Genomic DNA, 21,785 nt, shown 5'->3' on the forward strand with positions numbered 1-21,785 from the left:
TGCTCGGGGCTTTCATTTAAGCAAGTCTACTTCAGCTTCTTCAGAGGGTGTGTAATGTTGGGCTTGAACAAACACCTGCACATAATGTGCCATCTATCTGTATCCATTCCAAATACCTCATCCATCTCTATACGTGTAATATACGAGTACTGTGTGTATTCATGCGTGTGTGTCTGTCCTTCACATATCATTGAGAACCGCTCACACTTGACCTGGCAGGTGTTACTGCTGAGGACCCATAAGGGACTGGAGGGAGTGCAGAGTGGAGTGTGTATGCAGATCAGATGAGCGCTTCGCCGGTGTTCTTTATGCCTCAAAGGACAAATCTAGCGTCAGATTTTCAGATTTCCGGACTTATTTTGAAAAGCAAAACCTGATCCAGAATCAGCAGCCAGGGAATTTAGTAAATTATTTTTTTGACATTGGTGAAATTGTCCTACATTTGGCCATTTCGGGAATTATTGATCGTACATATACATCGTATAGGGTAAAATGATCGCACAAATACAAATCTGGCAACACTGAGCTGTTTGTTTGGCAACACCCTCACACATTCCCAACAGCCGCCTGCATGACCCAAACAGGCTTTTCACTAGCAGTTAACTATGTGTGCTGTGCGTGTGTGCGTGTGCTGTGCGTGGGTGTGTGTGCGTGTCCAGATTAAGCCCAGTTTACACCGAATGTGGTGCTATATGAACTTGTAAATCGGCTTACGTTGGCAAGTGAGTCTCTCGCAATGGATCGACTGACTGACCGTTATGAAGTAGACTCGAGTCTCACTTATAATGCAACTCTAGTTAATTTATTTATTTAAGTTCAACCTCAAGGACAAGGCTAATTGGCAAGGGAATTATACAAGCCCTTTCTATTGAACTAATGCTCACTCATGCACCTTTGCAGAGCTAAATTGATTGAGGGGAAGGCCGTCTTTTGGATTGCTATACAGTATCATATCACGTCTGTCGGATAATATAAAAACGATTCGCGGGACATTTGGAGTTGCCACTTGGCATGATGGAAGTCCAATAGGGATAGGCGAACCTGGCTGAGGCATGCCTACAGTAGCCTATTTGTAAATAACAATGTGGCACATCATTCTGTGACTGTGTGTCAGACAGTCATGTCAACCATACAACCATACATGCAACCATACAACCATACAACCATACATGCATACAACCATACAACCATACATGCATACAACCATACAACCATACAACCATACATGCATACAACCATACATGCATACAAGCGCAAGCTGCGCAATACACCAATTTCAGCTATATATATATATAATTATGAGGCTATAATTTGTGTTGACCAATGTTGGGCACATAGTTTACATATTTTATCTGAGCTTTGTGACTATTAATTGATTCAGCATGAAGACTAAAGCACGCTGAATGCATTTACGCTTTGATCCCGACCCTGATAAGTCAGTCTTGGACTCGACTTGAGAATGGGCGTAGTGTATGTGCTCAAAGTCACGATAAAGAAATAATGATGAATTCCACACCTAACGTGGGAATGGTCGGAACGCTCAGTACGCTCAAAATATGAGTGTAAATTGCTTGATGAATCGGGGAAAGTGCGTGTATTCAGAGACGGAGAGAGAGAGTGTGTGTGTTTGTGTGTGTGCGCGTGTCACGTGTGTGCGTGTGAATGAGAGGGAATGAGGTTAAGAGGAATGGAGGGAATGGGGGGTTATTATATATATTTAGTCATAGTTTAACAAACATAGCTTTGTCTTTATTTACTTCTCATCAGTGAAAAAAGGTATAGTCGACGGACATTTGTCGTCATAGATTTAGTCGCCAAAATCAACACTGCTGCATGCACAGATCTAAGATCAGTTCATGACCTTACTCAAGAAACCGCCCAACCAGCATGCACAGATCTAAGATCATGATCTTAGATCTGTGCATGCTGGCTGGGCGGTTTCTTGAGTAAGGTCATGAACTGATCTTAGATCTGTGCATGCTGGTTGGGCGGTTTCTTGAGTAAGGTCATGAACTGATCTTAGATCTGTGCATGCTGGTTGGGCGGTTTCTTGAGTAAGGTCATGAACTGATCTTAGATCTGTGCATGCTGGTTGGGCGGTTTCTTGAGTAAGGTCATGAACTGATCTTAGATCTGTGCATGCTGGTTGGGCGGTTTCTTGAGTAAGGTCATGAACTGATCTTAGATATGTGCATGCAGCAGTGTTGATTTTGGCGACTAAATCTATGACGACAAATGTCCGTCGACTATACCTTTGTCTCAAGAAACCACCCAGCCAGCATGCACAGATCTAAGATCATGATCTTAGGTCACATTCATACCAGAGAGCTTTGCTGCGATTAAAACGAATCCTGCTGCGCATTGTCAGAAAGTGCGCTTCGTTTGGCAGGTGTGAAGGCTCATTCGAATCCTAATGCGCAGCAAATAACCGCATTTTACTCCGCCCAAAAACGTGGGTTTCGCTTCGCTTCGAATCGCACTTGACTACGATTCGGTGCAGGTGTGAATGCAATCCGCAGTAAATAAAGGAAATTAAGCAAACATAATGTGGCGGGTGAGGAGCTGAACACAGTTGGAGACGGAGAAGGCATATTTTACGCAGCGCAAAGATGTCCCGTTACTGTGGATAGACGTGGTCGAATAAGGAGACTGAAGCCCTGATCGAAATGAGGACGTGTACATTAGTCAATTGCTTAAGAAAACACATAAAAACACTGCAGTGTATTATAGCCTACATAATATTCTGTCTGTCTGTCTGTGCGTGCCGTAAACATGGAGTGCTGTCACTGTGTGGGACTGGGGAGTTATATCAGTGCGTTCATGCAGCGCTGTGCTGCATGCCCAAAAGAACAGTGTGTGGCGGCTGCGTGCGTAGAGAGAGAGAGGGGGGGGGGTCCCAGACGGCACGACACATGCACGTTATGAGTGTAATTTTATCACCATAGATTTCACTGTGTAGGCTATAGTTTATGAATGGAACACATTGATAAAGGTCCCCCCTGCTGTGTAGGCTATAGTTTATGAATGGAACACATTGATAAAGGTCCCCCCTGCTGCGTTTCCAATTGCTGCGAATGACAGTGTGAAGGCAAACCCCAGCCAATTAAATATGCAAGAATCCCAATTCCCCGCCCATACGGATCTGAGTCTACCGAAGTATTAGGTGGGAATCTGACCTTTGATCTGTGCATGCTGGTTGGGCGGTTTCTTGAGTAAGGTCATGAACTGCAGTTCATGACCTTACTCAAGAAACCGCCAGGACTTTGGCAATGCTGATCAACAGCCACAAAAATACTACCAGTGATGGTTATCCCCTGTAAACTAAGGTCAGATTCTCACCTAATACTTCGGTAGACTCGGATGTGTATGGGCGGGGAATTGAGGTTCTTGCATATTTAATTGGCTGCGGTTTGCCTTCACACTGTCATTCGCAGCAATTGGAAACGGGGGGACCTTTATCAATGTGTTCCATTCATAAACTAGCCTACACAGTGAAATCTATGGTGATAAAATTACACTCATAACGTGCATGTGTCGTGCCGTCTGGGACCCCCCCCCCCCCCCTCTCTCTCTCTCTCTCTCTCTACGCACGCAGCCGCCACACACTGTTCTTTTGGGCATGGAGGCACAGCACTGCATGAGCGCACTGATATAACTCCCCAGTCCCCACACAGTGACAGCACTCCATAGCACTCCATGTTTACGGCACGCACAGACAGACAGACAGAATATTCTGTAGGCTATAATAGGCTACACAGCAGTGTTTTTATGTGTTTTCTTAAGCAATTGATTAATGTACACGTCCTCATTTCGATCAGGGCTTCAGTCTCCTTATTCGACCACGTCTATCCACAGTAACGGGACATCTTTGCGCTGCGTAAAATATGCCTTCTCCGTCTCCAACTGTTCAGCTCCTCACCCGCCACATTATGTTTGCTTCATTTCCTTTATTTACTGCGGATTGCATTCACACCTGCACCGAATCGTAGTCAAGTGCGATTCGAAGCGAAGCGAAACCCACGTTTTTGGGCGGAGTAAAATGCGGTTATTTGCTGCGCATTAGGATTCGAATGAGCCTTCACACCTGCCAAACGAAGCGCACTTTCTGACAATGCGCAGCAGGATTCGTTTTAACCGCAGCAAAGCTCTCTGGTATGAATGTGACCTAAGAAAGCAACTCTCATGGATGGAGTTAGCAGTGGTTCAGGGAATTGGAAAGCCACATGGATCATGTGCCCTGCACAGTTTGGCTGACCACTTCACAGACACACTGGAAAGCATGCCCAAAGAGTAAGGAGATCAACGTAGTGTATGACCACTACAATCTGACTACAACTCCCATATTTACTGAAGGAGGCCACACGGAATAAATCCCAGGGTGGCACTGGCAAGCCTCTAACTAAGGGGAGAAGTTTCAGCAAAACAGTTCCTTTCAAACAAGATAAACAATGAGATGACCGTCTATCTCGCCAAGAAGGCAACACGGAAGAGTGGTAACTTGGTAAGCCGCCAACTACTTAACATTGTTGAAGACGTCACACCATTGGGGAAATTATCAGCAAAACAGTTCCTGTCAAACAGGATCAACTAGCCAACTTGCGCCTATACGCACAATTAAGTAGACCACGTATGGCCTACTTGTGTGCAAGCAGAGCACACTCACCACTGGCATTGACCTTATACCAACCTTGAAACGTACCTTAGTCAACAGCCAATAAGGGACCACCATTCTTTTTATTTTTTTTGTAATTTTGTAACGATTTTGTAACTCATTTTTCACCCCTGTGTCAATTATCTAATGTGATCCTGGGCTCTACACACCCTCCGCCAACCTGGGGAGAGCAACGGACTTGAACTCATGCTTCCTTCATGCATCAGTGTCCAAGTCGCTCCTTTACATCTGACAGGGGGGAGTTTCCCTGGTTGGACGTAGTGTGTGGAAGGAACACGTTATTCCAACCAGTTCCTTTCCCCTCCATCAGGTGCCCCGGCTGGCCAGGGGGAGGCAGTTTAGAGACCAGGATTACTGCATGTTTTTGTGAGGGTACCTTCCCTAGGGGACACGGGGAGAACATGCAAACTCCACACAGAAAGGCCCTTTCGCCAACGGCCAACCCCACCTCGGGTATGGGCTCTGAGGACGTGGAGGAGAGGACACGCCGCCAGCGCCGCCAGCGCCCCCAGCGGGAATCGAACCCAGGACCTTCTAGCTGTGAGGCGTCAGCACTACCGACTGTGCCACCGTGCCACCGTGCCCCTGGGACCACCATTCTTGGTGACGTAATGAGGAGGAGTTCACCGACATACATATGTACACACATACTCAGACGTTAAGTGCAAAAACCTTGCGACCATTTCCCCCCAAAAAACATGGCATTTTCAAACTCAATATGCTCGTTTACTCAATATGCTCGGGACCTCCTGCTGGAGGTCTCGAAGTCCAAGCTGAGACTTGGGGGAGGTCGTGCCTTTTCTGTAGCTGCCCCTAAACTTTGGAATGAACTCCCAGTCTATGTAAAACTGTCCGTCTTAAAACACTTTTTTAATCTTCAAGCTTTTACCCCAGAGTGAGTTATTTTTTGTTTTACTGTTTTTTCTCCACCCTGTTGTATATTTGTATCTCTATAATATGTTTTTTTTTTATCTTTGACAATTTTGTGCACTTTTATTTAACAATCAATGCACAACGAAATGAGGTCCAGGTGCTGTCACTCCACAGGACCTCTGGCAACAGGACCTCACACACACACACACACACACACACACACACACACACACACACACACACACACACACACACACACACACACACACACTAAAAGGTTATTGTTGTTCCTAAAGGGCATTTGTTTTGTTGTGCTTTTCAAAAAAGACTCCGATGTTTGGGTCCGCTTTCTCTCACAGACGTATAATGAAATCTGCATTTGCAATCTCCGGGTTCACAAACAGCATGCTTTCAAGTTTCTTTAAAAATAATATATATATATCTTTTCTGAGTTAGCAGTAATTGCAGACTGGGCCTCATGATCTTCTGTGACGAGATGAAATTGGGGGATGACCGTAGCGGGTCAGATATGGATTAGGTTGTTGTGGATACATTGTGCACTGCAACTACACAATCACTGAAATCTGTTCCTTTCCAGTAACATCTTTGCATCTTAATTTAGAATGATGGCAGGTCTTGACAACAAGAAATCAATATATTTTGAGTGCGACCTCCTTCCTATAAATCTAATACAAAAATTGCACACAGATGAGCCGCATAACATTTAACAACACAATTGTTCAATAAAGTGTTAGGGTTTAGTATGATAGGACCCAAAAGCAGAACTCAGAACCAGATGAATACAAACTCAGGTATTTATTCACAAAACAGGTGAAAAAACAAAAATAGGCTTGGGGCTGTGTAGGGCTAAGTTGAGCTGGTCGGCAGGCAGGCAGGCGGCGTAGAACACTGGGGACACAAGGAGACGAGGAATTAGAATAATATTTGATTGCAAGCAAAAAACTTAGAGCTCAGAGGCACAGCTAGTGACTTTACCGATTGGCAACTGAACAAACTGGCAAGGGCTGGAGTGAAGAGCCAGGTTTTATATCAGCTGGGCTTGATGAGGAGATGACCGGTGTGTAGTTCCACAGGAGGTAGATACCACGTCACAGCCCAGGAAGCCAGTCACACGCCCATGCCAGACCATATAGGATAGGGAAAAGGAAAAAAACAGAAACACAACAGAAAAACAGCCAGCCCATAACATGAAGACAATAACAGCCACAAGCGTGTTCGCACGGGATTAAAAACATAGACGTCCTCCGTGATTATTCCATATTACCTGCGGTCCTGGGGTAATACTAATGGTAATGCGTAATATGGCTCAAGTCATGACAAATGACTCCGCATTTGTATACAATCTGAGCCCAATTGACTTCCATCATGCAAGTTAAGTTAAACATTTTAAAGAAAGTAAAAAACATATGCCAAAGAAAAGCTTATAAGTACAGTCCAGCAGCAGTCTTTGAAATGACCACTGCACTGCACGCACACGTTGTTACAATTCCAAACATGCAAACATGACCCATGTCTAAACCGGTAAGACGCCCTGAGGGGGACAAGCATCCGCCTGGGTGACGGCAGACTGCTGGGCGAGCGCTGGCGCTTTGGCATGGGGGGTCAGATCAACATATGTAATGAAAGAAACATTTCAAAGATTCCTTTTTCAGGCAAACATGTCCACCGTAAGATGAACCTATGTAGGACTACTAGCATGCCAAAGTTTGTGCTATTGCCATTGAGAATGCATTGGGCGTTTAAGTTAAATAACATAGAAACTACAAAACATTTCAAAGTAAAATGTTCCAGCATGTGTGCCCACAGAGTTTTGAAAGTGATTTTTTGATGTGCCATAGAGCTGCCATTGAGCCCCATTATACATTTCTCAAATTTGAAAGCACTATATTTCTAAAACTACGAAACATTTCAAAAATTCCTTTTCAGGCAAACATGTCCACCGTAAGATGAACCTAAATAGGTTTGAATGGGGTTTCTAGGTATGTATGTAGGACTAGTAGCATGACAAAGTTTGTGCTATTGCCATTGATAATTAATTGGGCGTTTAAGTTCAAGTCTAACTCATGTTGATTCGGTGATGTAATGGTGATGTAAAACAAACGGTCCCAACACAAACATTAAATGCCATTAACAATAAAGAGAGAATATGACATAATGAGGGACAATATGACGTAAATTTTCCCTTCATTGTCAATGGCGTTTGAACATTTGAACATTGAACTACAAACAAACATTAAACCGAAATATAGGAGGGGCTAGCGCCCCTCAAAAATAAAATAAACAAATTCAGAATTTCAATTAAAATAGCAAAAATAGCTGATCTACGAGCTCAAAACGCATCGCAGTGTGACACGCTTTGAGCTTGTAGATTGGCTATTTTTGCTATACGACAGTAATATTCAACGTGGCCCTCTGGAGTGAGAGTGGAAATATAGTGGCCCTCTCCATCGTCAAAGTTGCCCACCTCTGGTCACAGGATGTGACTTAAATAATGAAAAATAAAATAAAAATCACGCCCGTGTGAAGTGATGTATTAGCCTGGCTCCAGCCCTGAATCGCTACCATTAAAAAAATATGTCCTGTCGATTAAGGTCTGGTGAATCAAACATTTGCTTGATTGGTGTGAATGAGGCCTCACTCAGCCAATCAAATAATCGCTATGGTGTGCTCAGCCAATCAAATCATCACTATGGGGTGCTCAGCCAATCAAATATTTGCTATGGGGTGCTCAGCCAATCAAATCTTTGCTATGGGGTGCTCAGCCAATCAAATCTTTGCTATGGGGGGTACACTATACACACAAACACACAAATAGGATGGGCTATCCAGCATTGCATGGACACAGTTGCTTTACCACTGCTTTAGATGGATCTGGATCTTCCCACTATATGTCAAATACCATCCTCTCCATGTCGTCCTTTTGTCTTCCCCTCGCAACATGCATGCAGCGCTGATAACGGCGGCGGGAGCCAGCGTCTACATCGCCTACTCCGCCCTGGCCCTGTGGGAGCTGATGTGCATGCTGGACCCCCGCGTCCTGGAGGGTCTCCGCATCCATTTCGGCTGGTCCCTGGCGCTGGCCTGGGCCTCCGGCACCGCCCAGCTGCTCACCGCCGTCGCCTTCTTCCTGGCGTGTCGGGTCATCACGCAACAGAGGGAACAGCTGGCTCTGTGAGGCGTGTGGCGGCGGGGGGGGAGGGAGTCCACATGCACACAAGCAGAAGATGAGAGAACAGGGGGTGAGAAGGGGATGAGCCGAAGACTAAAGGCCTATTCATAAAATGACACCTTGTTGAGATCATGTTTACTTACTAGCAGAGAGAGAGAGAGAGAGAGAGAGAGAGAGAGAGAGAGAGAGAGAGAGAATCCTCGTGACAATCTGTGATCTGTTCTAGAGGAGCGCTAACCGTTCAAGCATCTCAGTCACCCCAACATCTGGAGGGTGTGAACCACTGCTCGCTCTCTCTCCGCAGAGAGAGAGAGAGAGAGAGAGAGAGAGAGAGAGAGAGAGAGAGAGAGAGAGAGAGAGAGATACAGCTTCTGAGCGATCCTTTAGTTTAGCCCCATGGTCATTGAACAACCCAGCGGTCACACCATAGACTGTAAAAAATATGGACAAAGCGTTCCCCGGGTCTAACATGAACGTAAAATGAAGCCTGTAATGATATGCTAATTCCTGATGTAAGTCGCCATCTTTCTAGATCCGTTTGGTACCAGCTGGCCATTGGCTGGCTCCGTTTTGTACCAGCTGGTCATTGGCTGCCCAGACAACGAGGCGGGACTTCCCCCCTTTTTCTCCGTTGGTTTTTATTTTGACTCGAGTGGGAGGAGAAGACTCTTGAGTGGGAGGGGAATCCCGATCATAGACTGTAACGGTAGCCACGCCCCTCAGAACATACGCGACTTTATGGTCATTTTTTTAATTAATGGGACCATAATTTTCCAAAAAGAATATTATGACATTAGAAATGAGACTTTAAACTAGTGACTGGAAGAAGAAAGTATTCATGACCATGTTTATTAAGGTAATACAGTCTAGGTGAAGTTGGGCCAAAATACATGGGCCTCTATGGAGCTATGGGGCTTTTTGGGTCCAGTCCAGCAGTCCAACAGGCCATTATATGAACTACCGATTTCAAATGAGGCTTCACGAAATATCTGGCTGACTGCCCCCCTGGGTCACACACCACACAATCTTTCAAATATTCTGATTCTAAAGTAGCCTATTATAAGTGAAGACAGTGTCGGGGACCTCTTTCTTCTCGCAATTGGGTTGCCGGCTCCGAGGCACCTGTCCTTGTAGGTGTGCACAAGGACTTTCTCTACAAAATGTTCTGATTCTAAAACGGCGGAGACAAATAAGGACAAAAATCGACTTTCTCTGTCCCAGTCACAAACTCTTGCGTGATCCAGTGCCAGTAAATGATGTATTTACTGTATATAGCGCCTTTATCCAAGGCGCTTTACATAGATTGTGCATTACATTCACCCATTACACCCATACAGCAATGGCGGAGGAAACCATTCAAGGCACCAACTTGCTCATCGGGAGCAATTAGGGGTTCTGTGTCTTGCTCAAGGACACGTTGACACTAACTCTGGGGGAGCCCGGGATCGAATTGGTAACCTCGAGGTTCCCATCCAGTTACTACACTGCATGGCCACGTACACCTGAGCCATTGCCGACCCAGTAAACATAGGACGTTCGTGAGATCTGACGTCAGATGGCGCCCACTTAGCATTTGTGGACCATTTTGCTCCTAGTGGTGAAGCGTGGCTTGGGCTATCTTCCTAAATGAAGCCTCTTTGCTAATAATACCATGAGGGGAAAACACATGGAGGCGGGAGTGGGGAATAACAAGACTAGTACTTTGGAGATGATACGAGGGACAACACAACATATAGACTCTTGACAAGGATAACAGCACTAAACAGAGGAACACATATGGGGAGGACGGCAAGAGCGTGGCACTGACAAGGGATTTCAAAGAGACACATGAAAGGGAGGTGAGAATTATTGAGTGACGCGTGACCGACACGCAAAAGGGAGAGAAAGATGAAAGGCTCTGAGTGGGAGAAGGATAACAATAAAACATTGTTATTAGACAGAATAAAACTGGAATGAGGACACGCGAGGGACTGAGCCTTTCATTTGTCAGCAGGTGTTAATGTCGCACTCGGCAGTCATTGAAAGGGAAGACAAAAGAGACAAAAAGACAAGACAAATCTCTCGCTCTCCCTGGGCTGTCATGATAACCGCTGAGCGTACATATTACACGACTATCGTTGCTGTCGGGCAGAAACCTCCTATCTCCATATTCTAACTTTTTTGTGTTTTCCCGTCAATTAATTCCCTATACTTGCTCATGCTGCCGAGTCTGCGGTGTCACACAGAAAAGTATAAAGAATAGCAGATATGCTAGCTCGAAAGGACGCGTTTTGAGCATGTACTGTATATCTACTACTTTTGCTATTTTAATCCTGAAAACAAAAGTAAAACAGTTTTGGACATATGAGGTTTACACCCTCATATGTGGATGGAAGCTTGACAGATTGCACACAGTGTCGGAAACTTGTGAGAGCAGTTCTGAGGAAATTGCTTTCACTTCAATGGATGTGCTATTGTGTTTAGTCAGGTTGACCGGGTTGGACAAGTACACTAGCGCCTGAATAAAGTGCCCCTGGAAGCAAAAAAGAAAGGGAATATTGTAACGTGACGTTTATTTAATTTAATTTGCTTTTTTGCAATTTTATGTTTGAATTGTATACATTTAAATGGAAAGTTATATGCCATTTTGGCCAACTCGCTGAATTAACAGAATTTTTTTCTATATTAGCTTCTCAATATCACACTTAAGTGTGATTGGCTACATAGTGTACAGTATATCACATGACTGTTGTAATTATATACTTTTTGTTGAGTGATGTGGTCGTGGAATAAAGTATAATTTATTCAGCCATAGAACTCTTAACAGAAGTCACATCTTAAACAGCCTAAGGGTCATTGGTATATATACCATGCATTCCATGCAGTGCCATTTGTTGCCATTTTGTGCCCATCCCAGTGACCATGCAGTGTTGCCAGAGTTGGTGATCTGAATGAATGCCATCCGTGGAAAATGGAGGAGCCAGTTGTGTTTGTATATCTGCTATTTTCACTAATAGTTTGGGTCCCAGGGAGGACCCAACGTAATTAACACGGCTGCGTTAAAGGACACTGAACATGATTAGGGTATTAGTGTGCGATTGTTATCATGTTAAAGGACATAAAACATGAATAGGATATTAGTATTAGTGTGATTGTTATGATGTTAAAGGACATTAAAACATGAATAGGATATTAGTATTAGTGTGATTGTTATGATGTTAAAGGAGATACAGCTTGGAAATATATGAGTGTGATTGTGCTCATGTTGAAGGGCATAATGGAAATGTAATTAGTGTGATTGTTATCATGCTGTGCGTGATTCTTCATTCTTATATCACACAGGAGCAGCATGGTTTAGCCAGAGCTTTTATCTCTTTATCATTCTGTCCTGCACAGCAAATACATTTATTATCACCTTTTCTGTTGATGATTACTGACTGACTGACCGACTGACACACCGCGCGCACACACACACACACACACACACACACACACACACACACACACACACACACACACACACACACGTATGGGGATGAAAAGAAAATGACAAAAACAAGAACAACACATACATTTGCATTTATATTGGTTCAGAACATACCGGTAAACAAAATACAATCACGTGAACCCATGATTTAGTTGCTGTCTGGCAGAAAACCACTTATCTCTATATTTTAGGGGGGTGGCAAATGAACACCCTACTGCCTACTTGATCATACTACAAATATTAATCGACTGCATTTTATAACGCTTTTCTATGCACTACGTGCTTACTCAAAGCTCTTTACAATGGTCCATTCATTCATACATTGGGAGGTGAAGCGGCAGACCGTCAACGCCAGCGTCCTCACTTCCCACATTCACACACCAATGGTGGCAACCACTGGAGGCAATAATGTAGGGTTCAGTGCCCAAGGGCACTTCGAAAGGTGGACAGGAGGAGCCGGTATTCGAACCGCCAACCGATGGATCATTGGACGACCTGCTCTACCTCCTGGGCCACAGCCGCCCCACTGTATGTGGTTGATGAGCTTACAGTAGGCTAGCACAGGATGTACGAAACAGAAAACCATGAGGGTGAATTTACTGAATTATGGCTGAATCTCCCCAGACAGAAGTCAGTGTATGAATTTGTATATCTCTCTGAAATAATAAAAGGACCTTTATGAACTGTGTCATGAAGCATTTTGTTCCCTATATGAACACAATCAATTGAAGATTGCAACTTTACCCTCCATGCCCTCAGTACCCACTTACTTGACAAATTACTTAAAGTTGGAGTGCCACAAATGTATTTTTCCAGTTTTTCATGTGTCTATGAGGTGACAGTACTTCATTAGACACCCTGGAGTCGTTTGTATGTGCAATGGTGTATTAACTTTATTTAGGGTTTCTTCCTGGGGGCTGAACCCTTGACAGTCAAACAGGCCAATGAAATAAACAGTAATATAGTGACATCACATTATCAGCCCCTCCCCTAACCCCTCCCCATTTATCATACAACTACAGCTGTGGGTGCGGCTTCAGTTCAGGTGGATCACCACCCATCACCACCCACCAGGCAAACCAGGCATACTTAATGAACTGGTGTGGGTGCCCACATAACAAATAACAAATACTGTACACTTTTTTGAAAAAAGTGTACCTCCTTATATAACAATAAGACCTGATGATCATGTTTTAGGGTGGAAAAAAATCACAGCACTCCATCTTTAAATAAGTGAGCAACACCCATAGCCACGATACTATACTAGAACAACGATCTGGTGCCACCCAAAAATAAAACAAATATGGGACAATTCACCTTCCACAGCACTGCTACTCAGGCGTGGAATGCCCTCCCCCCTTCCCTCAAAACAAGCAAATCACTGGCGTCCTTCAAGACAGGCCTAAAAATGCACCTGTCAGCAGGTAAGCACCACCTTATCCTGATTATCCCCTTCCCATTTACTCCTTCCCAACCTGTACATGCCATATATCTCACGTTTAGAGACATTTCATGTTGTTATTGTGTTGTGATTGTTATTGTTTTATATCAATTGTTGTTGCTGTTCTGGATTGTTGTTCATGTCATGATTGTGTGTGAGTGTATGAAACCCGAATGGAACAATACCGCAAGGTCTTTCCTCGGTGAGATGCTTGGCTGTACATTGTGCTGTTTGCATGTGTGTGTTGTCTAATAAAATATTCAATCAATCAATCAAAAAAACTCTCTCTCTCTCACACACACACACACACACACACACACACACACACACACACACACACACTCTCATGCACGTATACACACACGTGTTGTTTGTAAAGCTGTCACTCTGATTCTGAACATGGTTCCTTTTGCATCTCAATTCACTAGTACAGACCACACATTCAATCGAACATCGTTTAACATGGTTTAGCGTTTATTTAGAAAAGAGGTGGAACATGAGAAGGAATGAGATGCATTGAATGGCCTTAGACTGTTCGTATGGGATGTGGGGGAGGTCAGGGAATGAGGATGGAGGGAGAGGGGGGGGGGGGTGTGAGGATGAGAGGTGGGGTGAGTTGGCGCTACAGAGGGGAGCTGGAGGGAGTGAAGGGGGGGGGGGGGGTGATGGTGAAGGCTAGGCCCCTGGGGGGAAGTGGAGGATGAAGGGCGGAGCCCTGGCGGGTAGGACGAAGGCCCGGTTCCGGGGGGGGGAAGGATACCCTGAGTGAGGACACGCCCCCAATCCGAGACCCCCGTCTGGAACCTGAAACTGGAGAACGAGAGTTAGTAAGAGAAGCGGGAGGGAGGGAGGGGTACGAGATACGATGCACGAGTGGCTGGCGAAACAGACTGGCATATATACTCTCTCTATATAAATACCCTTAATGAAGCGAGGGCGGTGATAGGGCGGAGAGCTGACAGTTGCCATGGCAGTGAGGCCTCGGTGAGTGGCGAGGGTGGAGCTGGCATCAGCAACCATGGCAGGTAAATGGTGGAGTTGGTTGTAGCTGTGGAGGAGGTGATTGAGCTCGATACCTGAGGCTAGGAATAGAGTTAGCGTGGCACGGTGGCGGAGGAGGCCAACGATCTTAGCTTGAAAGTCTTCCTCCTGAACATATGTTGTACCAACTCCATTTACATGTATACTGTTTGTGTACATAAAGATAAGTGCGCATGCACGCGCACACTTACACACACACACGCACACGCACACGCACACGCACACGCACACACACACACACACACACACACACACACACACACACACACACACACACACACACAATCAGATAGGATTTTGTCAAGGCCATCCAGAAAGTATAGTATTTTTCCACTCAGTAGGCGTTCCCACATAACTTCCTGGTATGACAACGTTGTCCGTCAAAGGTACATAAACCATGTGAAAAGGACATTTATTGAGAACTGGTTGGAATAACGTGTTCCTGCCACGCGCTACGTCCAACCAGGGAAACTCCCCCCTGTCAGGTGTAAAGGAGCAACTTGGACACACAGGCATGAAGGAAGCATGAGTTCAAGTCCGTTGCTCTCCCCAGGTTGGTGGAGGGTGTGTAGAGCCCAGGATCACATTAGATAATTGACACAGGGGTGAAAAATGGGTTACAAAATCGTGGGATAAAAAATATATAAAAAAGAAAAAGAAAAGGACATTTATTGTGTGCTGGCTATTATTTTAGCAGATTGCAGATTGCGATCTATACTGTTAGATTGCGATCTACCTTTTGGTCACCCCTGATACTAGAACGACTGGAACAACAGGAATGAATCTCTTATCAGTACAAGTTCAAAATGTATATATGAGGACGAAGCTTACAGACTGGGCTCATTTCACTCCCACCTTTACACCTCGTAGACAGGTAAGCACTCTGAATGAGAATGATATATGAATGAAAATCTAATTAAATCAAGTTACGGGTGTGTTTTTTAGCTGGACCACGTACGAATATCTGCAGAGCTTCTTAATACGGCACAGTTGAGAAGCAGGAGTTAAACTATTTATCTGGTGTTAGAGTGAGGTCAGATGTATATAGAGTTGCTGGCCGGCTCCATATATGCAGATCTGGTAGGCCTATGTCAAACCATGTATGGCTATCCAGGGTTTGATGAGGTCAGTGTCGTGATCTTCATAATGTGGAGATCCAGGTGACGATATATAGTCAGCTCCACATATGGAGATCCATGTGTTGTACCAACTTGGTTCATTTGCAAGTGTGACTCGCAGCGAGGCAACCACGCCTTAATATTGATGACATCGGGGATCTCCATATAGGCATAACAGGGATTTGTATTAGAGGGTTTTTTTTTTGTTTTTTTTGGTTAAAATTGTATTACAAAGATACTAACCACAACCATCATCATCATCATCAATACATCAAAGTTTAGAGACATTTGATGATGTCAGATTGACATAGTATAGACAGCCATATATGGAGCGTGTCATGAATTCTAAACAGGTGGGTTTTCGGGGTGTATTTGAAGGAACACATCTCTGATTAGCTAGTGCATTCCAGGGGGCAGCCACGGGTTCAGAGCCATGCTCTTGGGGACCCCCAGGAGGCTCACTGGACCCTTGTAGAAAACGACAGGGCTGGACTGAGACAAACATTCGGCCCAGACATTTTAGCGGAGACGGCATGGCCCACCAGAACCAGCACGCAGATACTCTGACTTTCCGGGTCGAGGCCCATACAAATACTTGAAATACAAGCACTTAACACCACCACATTTACAGTACAACTGTAACACACTTGCACTTTATAATTAACATTAGACAATAGTTATACTGCTACCATTTAGGACTGTGGCCAATTCTAAAAACGCTTTCTAATTCATAACCTACGCTTGCTGAAAAATGATTATTAAAAACATGTTATATAACAATGTTATACTGTCATATACTGTATATAGCAACAAGAACCCAAATAGGGGTTACCGTCTTGAAGTGACCCAAAAGGGGTTCCCTTACTGAATGGGTTAATTCATCATGACTTCATGAATTTTATATATCCACAAGTTTCAAGTGTACCATAAACTCCCATGAGGTTTGGTTGATAGTCACTTGATTAATTTGAGTGATGTATGTCATATCATGTAATAATGGGGGAACGTAGCCTAACGAATGATCAGTGCTTGTTATAAAGCGCTGAGGTCACTTACCAAGCATCGTTCAATCCCCATTGAGATTCACTGCTAAGAGCCATTGGCACTTGGAACTCGTGGATACACCAGATAAAATACCCCAAGTGAAATGCTACAGAGCCAATACCCATCTGCGGAATGACATCCGTGATCAACACGCTCACAAATGCATCACACACATCACACAAAGATTGGTTGTTTTTGAAAAATCGTTTTTAAAAGTTGTGTTTGCATTTATTTTCTTAATGACATATCTAAATGGAAGTGGAACGCCATGCCAACAGTCGTAATAGGGGGGTAGCTGCAATTCGAAACGGGCTCCAGTAAAAACGTCCACCCCTTACTGTACATTGTGTTTATTGTTATTATTCCCATTGCATAGTACTGTATATTTGTATGTCATTAAACGTTCTGATTAATTGAAAATGGACTGGAGGACCCCAATGTAAACAAGTCTGTGCTTTTCTGAGTATTCCAATCCTCTTAGCAGACTTTTATTAAACTGTACTTTCCTCAAACTGTGCTTACTCTACAAACTGACTGAATACAAATTTCAATCAATCAGTCATCCAAATATAATGATGCCAGAGAGACTTCAACTAGCAGGTTGTGTCGGGTGTCTTTCTAAAAAGGTCTGGGTGCTTGTCTGTACAACACAGCATGAGTGCGTCTGGTGGAATGGAGGAGGGAGGCCCCGCATCCAAAACCAGCCTGCATGCAGGACATTATGACCAAGCCAAAGCTGAGAGGTAAGACAAGGATCTGGAACTGTCCATGGCTGTTGTCGTGAGAACTCAGAGGACTGACTGTGACACCATGATATACCTGTATATCCTCGTGAGTCAGAATACACTGATGTCTAACTAATGTCTGCACTTAGCGTTGGCAATGTGACCATGAAGAGTGTCCAGTCTATGGATGATGTGTCCATGAAGAGTGACCAGTCTATGGATGAACTGTGTGACATCACACATGGACCCCTTACTGAACAAAGGAATTGATTTGTAATAATAATAATAATAATAATAATAATAATAATAACAACAACATTCTAGACACAGCTTTAACACACTGTAATGGTTCTCCGGTGTCTACTAGGGTCCAGAGATCAAACTCCCCCATGCCCAGCTATGGGTCCAACCTGTCTGTGAAGAGTGACCAGTCTATGGGTGATCCTTACAACTTCAAAGATGGACAACGCACTACTGAACAAAGGTTTGAATTGATTTGGCAAATAATAAATAAATAATAATAACGGTCCATGTAACCGAGGCTCTAAATCAAGAGCCGTCGTAACAGTCATGACAATAAACACAATGTTTTGGGCTGAACAAATAATTAGAAAGAAGACAAAAACGGTTTTTTGTTGTTTTTCTTCTTTGTAATTATTTGTTTGGTCCAAAATATTGTGTTTGTTGTCATGATTTGTCACAACTCGAGTTGGCTTTGTACGATGCTTAAAAGTAGGGATGCACCGAAAGGGAAAACTCTTGGCCGAAACCGAATACCGGATATAGGAAACAGTTGGCCGAAAACCGAATACCGAATATCCGAATATGATTAATATTATACATATTTTTTCCTACCATTGCTGTTATGGCCGTAGCTTAAAGCTACCTGATTTATGGCAAAATAAATGGTTATGGCAAAACTTAACTTAAATAATAATCACTATTATGGGTCCATAAAACATTTATTCAGCTCTTTTGAATGCATTAATTGCATACACTATTCGGTGATATATTTTCTTCCTATTAGGGCCGAAACCGAAATTGCAAATGGATAAAAATGCATTTTTATCCATTTTCTGCCAAACTTTTTCTGCCAAACATTTTCTGCGGCCGAATATTCGGTGCATCACTAGTTAAAATAGTATGTAAACTTATACAGAGTAATTAAAGAATAAATAATCTCTCAATAACCTGGTAATGACTGTGACACAGTCCTGTTGTTATGGTCTGTCACTCCACAGACCATGTCTCCTCCCTGGCCACTGCCTCATTCCATTCCATCACACTGCACACCTGTCTCTAACTCTCATCAGCCCTGCAGTGCTTCCCATTACACACCGGTGAACCTTTTGCCATTATCCTGCTTCCTATAAATACTGGACTCATTGCACACACACAAACTGTCAGTATACATAAATCCTCATTCTCAGTGTGTAAGGTTTGCATTTTTCTGGACTTGTGTTTTGCCTGGTGCTTTGTTTAGTTTTGGATTTAGTTTTGCCTTTTGGATTTTCCTGAGCTTGAAGTTAGTCTTTTGTTTGTCAGCTGCCTTGTGCTTCAATAAAAGTTTATTTTGAACTTTACTGTTTGAGACTCTGTATATTGGGTTCAGTCATCCTGGTATCGTGACAGTTTGTGTGTACAATGAGTCCAGTATTTATAGGAAGCAGGATAATGGCAAAAGGTTCACAGGTGTGTAATGGGAAGCACTGCAGGGCTGATGAGAGTTGGAGACAGGTGTGCAGTGTGATGGAACGGAATGAGGGAGTGGCCTATGGCCTGTGGAGTGACAGACCATAACACCTGTAGCTGAAAGGTCAGAAGTGCAGTATTTGCAACCACAATGTTTCTAGCCAGACAGGTCTAGTCCAGAATGCCACTTAAGCACTATATACTTTGTTGTACAACAAATAGTGAAAATAGTTGACCTACAAGCTTGTAGATGTTTGGAAAATTAGAAAAAATTAGAAAGCTTTTGCCTATAATGCCATGTTGAAAGTGGTTATCACTTAACATACCTACACCCGCACAGTATAATTGGTATGGAGTGTAACTGAATATCGCTGTTTTAGTATCCCCACTTAACCCATTAAGACCTGAGTTTGATTCTACAAATGTTATGTTATGGTTATGGCTAAACTTAACTTAAATAATAATCACTATTATGGGTCCATAAAACATTTATTCAGCTCTTTTGAATGCATTAATTGCATACACTATTCGGTGATATATTTTCTTCCTATTAGGGCCGAAACCGAAATTGCAAATGGATAAAAATGCATTTTTATCCATTTTCTGCCAAACCTTTTCTGCCAAACATTTTCTGCGGCCGAATATTCGGTGCATCACTAGTTAAAATAGTATGTAAACTTATACAGAGTAATTAAAGAATAAATAATCTCTCAATAACCTGGTAATGACTGTGACACAGTCCTGTTGTTATGGTCTGTCACTCCACAGACCATGTCTCCTCCCTGGCCACTGCCTCATTCCATTCCATCACACTGCACACCTGTCTCTAACTCTCATCAGCCCTGCAGTGCTTCCCATTACACACCGGTGAACCTTTTGCCATTATCCTGCTTCCTATAAATACTGGACTCATTGCACACACACAAACTGTCAGTATACATAAATCCTCATTCTCAGTGTGTAAGGTTTGCATTTTTCTGGACTTGTGTTTTGCCTGGTGCTTTGTTTAGTTTTGGATTTAGTTTTGCCTTTTGGATTTTCCTGAGCTTGAAGTTAGTCTTTTGTTTGTCAGCTGCCTTGTGCTTCAATAAAAGTTTATTTTGAACTTTACTGTTTGAGACTCTGTATATTGGGTTCAGTCATCCTGGTATCGTGACAGTTTGTGTGTACAATGAGTCCAGTATTTATAGGAAGCAGGATAATGGCAAAAGGTTCACAGGTGTGTAATGGGAAGCACTGCAGGGCTGATGAGAGTTGGAGACAGGTGTGCAGTGTGATGGAACGGAATGAGGGAGTGGCCTATGGCCTGTGGAGTGACAGACCATAACACCTGTAGCTGAAAGGTCAGAAGTGCAGTATTTGCAACCACAATGTTTCTAGCCAGACAGGTCTAGTCCAGAATGCCACTTAAGCACTATATACTTTGTTGTACAACAAATAGTGAAAATAGTTGACCTACAAGCTTGTAGATGTTTGGAAAATTAGAAAAAATTAGAAAGCTTTTGCCTATAATGCCATGTTGAAAGTGGTTATCACTTAACATACCTACACCCGCACAGTATAATTGGTATGGAGTGTAACTGAATATCGCTGTTTTAGTATCCCCACTTAACCCATTAAGACCTGAGTTTGATTCTACAAATGTTATGTTATGGTTATGGCTAAACTTAACTTAAATAATAATCACTATTATGGATCCATAAAACATTTATTCAGCTCTTTTAAATGCATTAATTGCATAAACTATTCAATGATATATTTTCTTCCTATTTGGGACCAAAACTTAATAGGCCGAAAATGCATTTTTTGCCGAATATTTTCTGCGCCCGAATATTCGGTGCATCACTACTTAAAAGGTCTTTAAATGGATACTTTTAAAAATGCCTATGGGGGAAATGCACTGGGAATTATTTCCTGGGCCTGGCGTCGTCATGACGCTCTATATGACTTACACATTCACTTGGGGGGAAAAAGGAGACAAAAACTACAATGTTTCAGTGCAAGGACTTTCAACTGATTAGATTAGAACCTGATGAAAACGTTGTAGTCACAATTAAGACATAAATTAAGGGGGCTAAGAATCACACTTGTGTGAAGTGAGGGGCGCTCTCATCATACATCATCACAGTCTGTGCTCAGACAATCGAATCAACACAAATGTGGTACACATTTCGTGCTCCGCCAATCAAATCATCATGTGGTACACACAAACACAAAATTGGCCAGTCAAATCATCACAAATGTGGTACACAGTACACAAACTGGGGATAGGAGGGGCTGGCGCCCCTCAAAAAACATTTGGGTGGGGGGGATGAACAGCAATACAGCTAGAGAGCTACCTCATGCACACTAGAAATTGTTACCTCATATATCTCCATATCTGAGACATGGTTGCAACTTGCATTCCTTTGCTTCTGCCTGCCCTGCACAGAAATAATGCATCAGCATTCCCATATTGCTGTATTGGGTATGATATTGCAGCATAGGTACGAAAAACACTCCTTGGGCTAAATTCAGCCACTT

At 43.3% G+C, this 21,785-nt stretch overlaps 2 protein-coding genes across 2 annotated transcripts in view; both read left to right on the forward strand.

Moving 5' to 3' along the window:
* tmem114 (transmembrane protein 114) overlaps window positions 1–8,741 on the forward strand; it is a gene marked incomplete at both ends in the record, with an annotated part of 69,730 nt that extends 60,989 nt beyond the window's left edge. The window contains one exon of the mRNA XM_083779142.1: window positions 8,515–8,741. Within this exon, the coding sequence (XP_083635268.1) occupies window positions 8,515–8,741 (227 nt within the window). The remainder of the gene's footprint in view (window positions 1–8,514) is intronic.
* The window catches only part of LOC310868839 (histone H3.2), a gene marked incomplete at its 3' end in the record, with an annotated part of 192,888 nt that overhangs the window by 53,475 nt on the left and 117,628 nt on the right, over window positions 1–21,785 (forward strand). The gene's annotated exons all lie outside the window — the stretch shown is intronic.

This window comes from Protomyctophum parallelum (genome assembly GCF_964188405.1).
Source record: "Protomyctophum parallelum genome assembly, chromosome: 13".
NCBI lineage: Eukaryota > Metazoa > Chordata > Actinopteri > Myctophiformes > Myctophidae > Protomyctophum > Protomyctophum parallelum.